This window comes from Penaeus monodon, chromosome 14 (genome assembly GCF_015228065.2).
Source record: "Penaeus monodon isolate SGIC_2016 chromosome 14, NSTDA_Pmon_1, whole genome shotgun sequence".
NCBI lineage: Eukaryota > Metazoa > Arthropoda > Malacostraca > Decapoda > Penaeidae > Penaeus > Penaeus monodon.
This window is the reverse complement of record NC_051399.1, coordinates 42,565,739-42,575,738: the sequence shown is the minus strand read 5'-3', so window position 1 is coordinate 42,575,738 and position 10,000 is coordinate 42,565,739. Positions and strand designations below refer to the sequence as shown.

Here is a 10,000-nt window from a genome sequence, read left to right as displayed (position 1 = left end):
GGTGTCCGGGTTTGGGAATTTAGGAATTAGGAGTAAGATATCGTGGGGATTCTTGTACAGCTCCTCCTTTCTCCGGTTCCGTCTCAGGTCAAGCTCCGATTGCAAGAGGAAAGCATTTGCGAGTAGCTCTAAGTGAAGATTGGCAGTTAACCAGGGAGAGCGGAGGGAGAGCGTTTCGTTTGGCGAAAATTGTCGAGAAAAAGTCGCGATGGGATAAGGGAGGTGCGTTGCTGGCGGGATGCTGGAGGCCCTCGTGAGGTCCTTGTCTTTTTTATGATTGATTATTATAAGAAGGGGGCTAATGAGCGGCGCACGTGTCTAATGGATGTTGCCATTACAACCTTTTTATGTGTGGCAAGTAGGTGAGGGTGGTGTGTATGGGGGTGTAGGTTTAGATGATAGTAATTAGTGCTTTGGATTACTCACGAAAGATGATACATATTCATCGGTATGCTTGGATAATGGATTTCTAATAAACTGCTTTATACTGTCTCCTTGGGGTACTTGGATTAGCCGACTATGCAAGAAAAATCTCGATTCGATATTGATTTTTTTTCCAAGAAGAACAAAACTCCTAGGAGGCGCACAGGAGCTGGCTGGCAATGCCAAGCACGTATGAGAGGGTATGAGCTGCTTCGCAAGTTGGTCGGACTACAGGTGAAGTGCAAGGGATGCTCAGCAGCTGCGTTGCTAATCAGAGCCTTTGGAATTTTGACGGCCGAGGGATTTGCGAAGAGGCATCCACAGGCGGGCATTTCCACTTTATTACGAGTTTCATTTATTTACTTCTTGTTATTACTAGTTTATCATTCAGTTGTTGATTTATTAGTAAGATTACGATTACGGCAACACCAAGAGAGAACACGAGAAATCCTCTCAAAGTTTCTTGGAAACAAACTTTTATGCAGAGGGCAGAAGTCAGGTCTGGAAGCGGGTTGCTAGATTACTTTGTGAAGAGAAGAAGAACTGTTTATAAATTTGCATATTAACGTTTTCGTTCAAAGAGAAGCAGTTAAAAAAAAAAACTCCCCGTTACTTTCACACGCAGAAGTACAAGGGTTTAGAAATCCGAAAAGTTTTACAATAGGGGGAGTTTGAGAGAGTTTACACAGAGTACATTAAACCGCGCCCGCGTAATTTATCGCCGCCATTACAAAGGTGCACAAACATTGTATTGTGGCTGAGGGCTCCCGTCCCTCAACGTGTGGCCCCGACAGAAATACCAAGTAAAAGGTCTCTCTTCTTTATGGCAGCTCCATTCTAAGCTCGCTGTGCACATTTCAGCCCTCTCCCCGTTGGTGCTGGTGTTGCACCCTCTCCCCTTTCTCTTTCTCCTTTCTCCTGTCTCTCCTCTCTTTTACCCTTCCATTTCTTCTTTCCTCTTCCCTGACTTCCCGCTTACATTTATTTTTCTAGCGTTTCTTCCCTTTTTTTTCTCTCTCTCGCTCCTGTGCAGTATCTCCTTTCTTCTTCCATTTCTTCTTTTGTCTCTTGTCCTCTGCTTTCCCTCTTCCCCCAGTTTCGTTTCTTTTCTCGTCTCTCCTTCTCCCCCTCTCTACTTTCTCTTCTCTTCTTTCTTTTCTCTCCCCATTTCCCCCCTCTTCCCTTTCTCCTTTCCCTCTCATTTCTTGCATTTTTTCATTCTTCTTTCCTCCCCTCTTTCTCCTTTTCTTCTCTCCGTTCCCCTTTCTTCTCTACTCTTCCTATTCCCCCTCTTTCCTTTCCGCTTTCCTGTTTCTTCTATTCTCACCCCATTCAGCTTTCTCCTCTTTGTTCTCCTTTTTCTCCTTTCCCTTTTCCTCTCGCCCTCTCACCTCCCATTTTCATCCCCCATTCTTCCCTCCCCACGCCATTCTCCTTTCCTTTCCCTTTTCCTCTCTTTCCCCCCTACTTTCCTCTTCACTTTTTATCGCCTATTGATTCTTTTCTTCTCTCCTTTCCTCATTCTTCTCCCCTCTCCTCTTCTCTCCATCTTCGCCTCCTTGCTTGCTCAGGTGTCGGGTTTCCTTCAAAGCAAGTAAGTAAATGTGGGTGTTCTCCCCCTCTTTCTTTCCAGACCCCCCCCCCCCTTTTTTTTTTAAACAGCTTGCTTGTGGTGTTCTGCTTTCCCGCCCTGCCTTGTCCCGGTGTTGCATCCTCCTTACCTTGAATATTCTAGTGCGAAACGCTGCCCCAGTTTCACCCCTTGGCTTGCATCCGCTGGCGTTCAACTCTGCCTGCGTTGCCTTGTTCTGCTGGTCTGTCTCCGCCTCTCCCTACTTCCCCCCCTTGGCTTCGTGCTCTTGGGTTGGACTTTCCCGGGAACTTGTTGTCTGGGTTATGATAGAGTTAGGTAATCGTGGTCCGTGTGTCTATTTTTGTGTTGGTTGCTGTTGGGGTCGATGTGATGATATGATGAGGGTGATGTTACTAATGATGTGAATTATAATCAGCAATATCATTGTCAGCTTTGTCATATACGATTATTATTATGATGATGATGATTTTTTTTAATAATGGATGAAAATCAGGTTTGTCCATTTTTATTTTTGCTTTTGTAATGGACGAAACAAATTACGTTCGAATTTAATGTCCCTGCTCTTTCTTTATCTTGGATTCTTCCGTTGCCCGAGTTTAGTTTCCCCGGGCTGAGCTTCCGCGAGGAGGGGGAGTTGGAAAAGAGTTTGCTTCCTTTGTAGTTTTTTGTTGTTTTGGGTCATGGATTTTCGGGGGGAAATTTTCGGGGGTTTTAAAACATGGAGGGCCCTCCCCACGGCGTCGAGTCGTTTTGGGAAAGGGTTTCCGGATGGAGGGGGCCCTTTCCACCCGCGCCGTTAACAGGAGGGGCGTTTGCTCCAAAAGCCGCGAGGGCTCAGCCACTATTCCAGGTGCCCTTTGGCCTGATGGGGGAAGAAGCGCTGTTTTGGCTCCTCGGCGAGCCCAGCAGGAAGATCCGCGTCGTGCGAGGCACCCGCCCGAAAAAACGCAGGCAAACCCTTTCCCGTGGGGTCCATCTTTGGGGCCGCGTGGGCATGGGGGCCCACAGGGCGGAGGGCTTCGCCAGCGCCTTTTTTAAAAAAAGAAACTGCCACCCCGGGGTTTGGCAGTGCGGGGGCCCGGGCCCTTCGCGAGCATTTCCCCTTTTCCTCGAATGAAAAATTTTCTTTTTTCTCCCGCTAAGCTGGCAAAAAAAAGAAATTGCGAATCCCGACACATTTTAACGGGGGGAGGGCCCCTTTGGGGTTTCGAGGTGCGGTCACCGGCCCCCTATTTCCATTTGCCTTTTCCCCAAAGCCACCCCAAGATGGGGGGCCCGAAATTGGGTTTTAATTGCATCATTGAATAACCCTCAAGTTCCCAGTCACACCAGATCAACATCATCTCCAATCGCAACAACTAAGGGCCCAGAACTCGCAAAGCCCCCTCCCCGGGGCCAAGCGGGGCCAGATCATCGTCAAAAAAAAACTTTTTTGCCCCAAAGCAAAAAACCGCTGAGAACCACTTGTGGCCGTGGACGACTTGAAGTACCTCCATGGCTCTGACCTTTAACCTTTGCTGTCTCTGATCTACCTTCTTCTCCGGCACGCCCTTTCCGGCCCCTTTGTCACCCCCTCCCACCTCTTTCGGGCTTTTCCTTTTCCCGGCTTCTCTGCCTTTTGGTCTTTTCCTCTCCCCCTTTGTATTTTTTCGGGGGTTTTGTAAAATCGGGGTATGCTTTAATTTATAATAATTGTTTGTTTTGTGTATATGTTTTACGTTTATTTACTTGCGTCGTGTTTGATCTTACTCCCTGTTTACCAATATCCTGAATTTCCTTTTTGATGCGAAAACTTGGGAATCTGGAAAGGACGGATGAGCTAAAGTCCTCTTCGCTTTTGGACTTGTCGGGGGGCGGGAGTTTTACCCTTTTTAAGAAAGGAGTCAAAAACAGGGGGGAAAGGGGGGAATATAAAAAAAGGCCTATCTGCTCCTGCCCCTCCCTCTTTTAAACCTCAAAGAGAGGGTCGGGCGGGCGGGACGGGGCAGGGGGAAAAAAGGGGAGGGAAAGGGAAAAGGGACGGACGGACGGAGGGAAAGGGAAAGGGACGGCCGGAGGGGAGGGACGGCCGGACGCGGAGGGAAACGGAAAAGCCCGAAGATAGTCAGACTGACGGGATTTGGACAGTCATTCAGTCAGCCCCTCCTCCCCACCCTTTCTCCCTTTTTCCCTCTCTCCCCCCGGAATGACTAATGACTGTTTGACTCCCAGTTTGTCGGGGTTGCCCATTTTGTCTGTCTGCCCGTCCGTCCACCCGCCCGTCCGCCCGCCGCCTTTTGCCCCCTGACTGTGTTTTTGAGAGTAACAGGGGAGGAGAAGGGGGGAAAAATGAGGCGGAGAGGGGGAGGGAGGGGGGAAAAAAGGGGGGAGAGAGAGAAGAGGGAGAAAGAAAAAAAGGGGAAAGAGGGGGAGGGAAAAAAAAAGGAGGAGGGAAGAAAAGAGGGGAGAGAGGGGGAGAGAGAGGGAGGGAAAGAAAGAGAGGAGAGAGAGAGGGAGGGAAAAAAGAGAGGGGGGGGAAAGAGAGAGGGGGGAGGGGGGAAAGAGAGGGGAGAGAGAGAGGGGAGAAAGGGGGGAGAGAAGGAGGGAGGGAAAAAAGAGAGGAGGGGGAGGAGAGGGGGGGGAAGAAAGAAAAGGGGGGAGGAGAGAGAGAGGGGGGGAGAAAGAAGGAGAGAGAGGGGAGGAGGGAGAGAGGGGGGAGGAGAGAGGTGAGAGAAGAGAGAGAGGGGAGGGGAAAGAGAGGAGGGGAGGGGGGGAGGGAGAAAGAGAAAAGAGAGGGGGGGGGAAAGAGAGGAGAGAGGGGAGGGGGGAGAAAGGGAGGAGGGAGGGGGGAGGGAGGGAAAAGAAGGGGAAAAGAGGAGAGAGGGGGGAGGGGAGGGGGGGAAAGAAAGAGAGGAAAGAGAGAAGGAGGGGGGGGGGAAAGAGAGGAGAGAGGAGAGGGGGGAGGGGGGGGAAAAAAGGAAAAAGAGGGGAGGAGAGGGGAGGAGGGGGGGGGAAAAAGAGAGAGAGAAAAAAAAAGAGAGAGAGAGGAGAGAGAAAGAAAAGAGAGGGGAGAAAGGGGAAAAAGGGAGTGAAAAAAGGAAAAAGAGAAAGAAAAAGGGAGGAGAGAAAAAAAGGGGGATGAGAGAGAAAAGGAGAGAGAAGAGAGAGAGAGAGGGGGAAAGAGAGAGAGAGAGAGAGAAAAGGGAGGGGAGAGAGAGGAGAAAAAGGGAAAAGAGAAAAGAGAGGGGGGAAAAGAAAAGGAAAGAGGAGAAGAGAAAAGGAGAGAGAGGGAGGGGAGAGGGAGGGGGGGGGGGGGACACCCAAACCCCAAAAACCCCGGGCTGTGAAAAACCGAGGTTTGATGTTTTGGCAGGGGGGAGTAGTAGTCGGGTTTCCGCCAGGCGGGACGCAGTGTGTGGCCCAAAGGGAAGGAGGGGGGGAGAAAAGGGAAAGGGAAAGGGGAAAAAGGGGGGTTTAGGGAAAATGGGGTTTAGGTGGGGTACGGGGGGTGTGTTTTGTGTGGGGGGGGGTTAATGAAAAAGGAAAAGAACGAAGGGGGGGGGGAGGGGGGGAGGGAAAAAGGGGGGGAGAAAATAATGGTTTGAGTGATTTTAAAAACCCGTGGTTACTGGAAGACCCGGAAAAATAGGGGGGGGAGGGGGGGGGGGGGTGCCCCTCTTTTAAAACAGGATGCGTACATTTGGTACCCTTTGGAGCAGAAGTAAGGCTGAGGATTTCCACTCAGTCGATGGTGCTGCGGATTTTGGTTTGGGGAAATCGAGGGCGCTCGAACTGAACCCTTCGGAAATGGGTCCTTCCTCTCCCCCCTCCTTGCGCCCTCGTTTCTCCCCTTTAAGTCCCCCTCTTTTTTCCCTCTCCCCTTCTCCTCTCCTCTTCCCTCTCTCTCTCTCTCTCTCTCCTCTTTTTCTCTTCTCTCCCCTCCCCTCTCTCTCTCTCTTTCTTTCCCTTTTTCCCCTCATCTTCACACTCTCCCCCACTTTCTCTCTCTCTCTCTCTCTCTCTCTCTCCCTAAATTCCTTCCCCCTTTTCCCCCCTTCACTTCCTCTTTTCTTCTTCTCTCCTCTCTCTTCTTCTCTCTCTCTCTCTCCTTCTCTCTCTTTTCTTCTCTCTCTCCTCTCTTCTCTCTCTCCCCTTATCTCTCTCTCTCTCCCTCTCCTCCTCCCCTCCCCTCTTATCTCCTTTCCTTTTTTTAATTTTTTATTCTCCTCTTTTTTCCCTCCCCCTTCCTCCCCCCTTCCCCCCCCTTCCTCCCCCTCCTCCTCCTCCTCCCCCTCCTCCTCCTCCTCCCTTTTCCTCCCTCCTCTCCCCTTTTCCTCCTCCCCCTCCCCCTTCCTCCTCCTTTCCTCCCCCTCCCCCTTCCTCCTCCCCTTTTTCCCCTTTTCCCCCCCCCTCCCCCCCCTTTCCCCCTCCCCCCTCCCCCCTCCTCCCCCCTCCTCCTTCCTCCTCCTGTCCTGCTCCGGGTTCCTGCCCCTCCTCCCCTCCCTCCTGGGGCTGCTGCTGTTCCCTCTTCCTCCCCCTCCCCTCCTCCTCCTCCCCCCTTTCCTCCCCTCCTCCTCCTCCCCCCCCTCCCCCCTTTTTCCTGCTCCGTTTCCGCTCCGGCTCCTGTTTCCTGCCCTTTCCTCCTCCCCCTCCTCCTGATGTTTCTGCTTCCTCCCCCCTCCTCCTCCTCCTCCTCCTCCTCCCCCTCCCCTCCTCCTCTCCTCCTCCCCCTCCTCCTCCCCCCTCTCCTCCTCCTGTTTTTCCCGCCTCTGCGCCCCCCCTTTTCTTCTTTTTTTCCCTTTGCTCCCCAAATTCCCCTTGCTCATGTTGCGATTTATCTCGGCCAGTTCATCAATCGTGTTGGTCAGCCCGCTGGTTAGCTTTTAGTGCACGTGTAAACAAGTAGTTTCACTTGGGAATCAGCCGAAACATGTAAACAAATAAAAACGTTTGAACCTTCTGGAAAGGACGCAAAACCGGGGAAAAAAAATTAATGTATTTTATACTATCAAAATATTTAAAGGGTTGAAAAACTAAATTATTTGACACCAAAATGTCCCGGGGTTTTAAAAACCCCCAACCCCAAAAGATTTATTTTCCAAATTGATCATATTTAAAAGGTTTGGGAAACCTTTTTCTTTATTCATAATATTTCTCCGTTCTTCTGCAGCAAAAAAAGGAAAATGGACAACTTGGGGAGACATATTGCTTGAGTCCGTTTGTTGTTTCCCGACAGGCGAGCGAGTCGAGGCCTTGAATGCCCTTCGAGGGAGAATGAAGTTTTGGGAAATCCCGGGGGGACTTTGGGTGGCTTTCAGCGTTTGGGCCCATACCCCCCCCCCTCCTCCTAAGCGTTAAGAGGATTGGCTAATCTGCATAGCGAGATGACGTTCGTCCTCCCTCCGGGCCCGGGGTCGCCTCATTCGCAGCGCCGGCCGACCCCGCTCGCGAGGCCTTGTCATCTTTACTGGCGGCGCGAAAGCTCCCGAGACCCGGTTGGGGAGAGAAATATGCGCGGCCACTATTTTCGCGGGATGGACTGGGCGAATTCTCTCGGGATTAAGGGTTTATTTAGAGGTTTTGGGTTTTTTTTTCAGGGCGTTTTCTGGGAAGGGTTAAATCTGGATTTTAGGAGGTATGTGTGTGTGTTCGTACGTACGCGCGTGTGCGTATGCATGGGTGCTTATATGCATGTGTTTGTTTGTTTGTTTGTTTGTTTGTTTTTGTTTTACAGTTTATTCATACCGGCATTCATGAGACTGAAAAAAAATACAGAGGAGAAAATACTAATAGGTGCTTACAAGAAGTGAGCAATCATGTGATATGAGAAGTTAATGCAAATGTGTATGATAAACAGATAGTTTTCAAAATTTTACTTTAAAAATTTACTTTCTAGAGAGATAAAATTTATTTGTTGTTGATAAGCTATACAATCGGGACTATTTTTGTGGCGGTCAGTGTGGGGCCGGATGTGGAGCAGCTTGTTGTGGCTGCGGCTGGCATGGGGGGGGGGGGGGGCTGCCCAATACCTGCTCGCCGAACTTGAGGAGGTTGCAGGTGAGGCGGTCCTTTAGCTTTGCGAGGCCGAGAGTGTCGAGGGCGTTGTCATAGCTGCTGTATACGGCTCCAAAAAATGTTTCTGGTCCCTTCTCTTTTTTTGGGGGTTTTTTTCCACCCTTATTTAGATGTGTGTTTTTAGGCGGGATGCCCAAAGCGCGCGCGCGCGCCCGCGCGGTGTGTGTGTGGGTTTTGTGTGTGGGGTTTTGTGTGTGGGTTTTGTGTGTGTGTGTGGGTGTGTGTGTGTGTGTGTGTGTGTGTGTTTTTTCGTTCGTTCGTGTGCATGTGCGTGAACGTGCCTTCCCTGTATGTGTGTGTGTGTGTGTGTGTGTGTGTGTGTGTGTGTGTGTGTGTGTGTGTGTGTGTGTGTGTGTGTGTGTGTGTGTGTGTGTGTGTGTGTGTGCAGGAACGTGTAAATATGCTTCTGATTTTCGTACATGTAGTTGTTAACTGTTTTCCGCATTCTAATTTATCTTCTTTTCTTTTTCAGGTAAGTGTTTCCGAGTGTCCCGAAGTTGTTGACGTATGAATTGGCAGTAATGGTAAGTGGCGAGGAGTCCGCTATTGTTCCCGTTGTTTCCAGGATCGATGTTTAGCTGCTGTCGCCGTCGTCTTCACCTGTCACTTTCACTGATCAGGTGCAAGTAATTCACGATGTTCAGGATTATGTCGTATATCCTATTTCACATTTGATTTGAAGCAGATTAAAGCTAATACGCAAAAAAATAAAGCCTGGGGCTAATAAGCCCAAGTCATTATGCGAGCAGACTGCAACTAAAGGCGCTTTGCACGGAACTACGACGGCTTCCAACACAGCGCCCGAAGTTCTGGTCGGGTCGACGCCGCGGATAAGGTCTTGACAGGTTTTAGGAGCGCTTGGCTGAGAGTATCGTGGGTCAGCAGGCCGGCCAGTCGGTCTGAAATATTCAGTAGCTTTTCTTGGCCTGTCACCCGCCGCAGAAGGAGGTGTTACCAACATTTCCCTCGGCCTGGACTCGTTATTTCTACGCTTTTCTTTTCTCCTCTCGCACCATGGGTGTTGTCCAGGCACAGGCGACTGGACTTATTTACCGTCATTATTCTTTGGCGAGGGAACCGGGAGGAACCGATATTTCCATTAGGCTTCTTGCGTATTCAAGCGTCAGCGGGCATGTTTTTGATACGCAGGTATTCATGAGTAAGTAGTCTGTCTTATGAATGACCGCTGATGGGCGCGAGTGCATGTATGTATACCTGGAACCTGAATCTCCGCTGTGACAGGTGTCCGCACGGGAAACAAACACGGACCTTCACTGCTGTGATACAGGACTAGACCGCTCTTGCTCTTGAAACGGACGGATTTGTATTTAATAGAGCATATTTTCATTATATTATTTCGTCCACCCTACAGCTCTTTCTCTCTTGCTGTAGGTGTGATAAAGAAAACAAAATCCGGGGCAGGAAACTGATGAAGCCTCTGCATGAAAGAATATGACGTGATTCCGACCGGGGATGGGGGAAAGTGAAGGGATACACGCTCCGGATTATGAACACAGGATAGCGGAGAAAGAGAGAGAGAAAAAAAAACACACACACACACACAGAAAGGAAAGGGGATTGGATTGACGGAAAGACTGAATGAAAACGAGTTACGGTCACACAAAGGCTTCCGGGCGTTGTTTGCATGCAGTAATGGCCGATCACGGAGAAGGACGTGGAGTGAGAGATACGTGGAATGACCCAATGGGGAGAGGAGGCGCCGGAAAGAAGGATGGAACAAAAGCAGATGAAGGGGAAGAAAGGGGAGAAGGGGGGGAGAGGGGACGGGAAGGGGCTGGAGTGCGGGTAGTCCCTGTAGATAGGGAGAAGATGGGGCCGAGAGAGGAGAAGGAGGAAAGACAGGCAGTGCGGGTTTGGAAAAGTGTACCCGGGGAGAAAAGGAGATTATCAGATTTTTTAAAAAAAAGA

General features: G+C 50.3%; 1 protein-coding gene across 1 annotated transcript in view; it reads left to right on the top strand.

Moving 5' to 3' along the window:
* The window catches only part of LOC119581152, an 89,227-nt gene extending 79,838 nt beyond the window's left edge, over window positions 1–9,389 (top strand). Inside the window, exon 4 of the mRNA XM_037929516.1 lies at window positions 8,544–9,389. Within this exon, the coding sequence (XP_037785444.1) occupies window positions 8,544–8,575 (32 nt within the window). The 3' untranslated portion in view covers window positions 8,576–9,389. The remainder of the gene's footprint in view (window positions 1–8,543) is intronic.
* The last annotated feature ends 611 nt before the right edge of the window (window positions 9,390–10,000 follow it).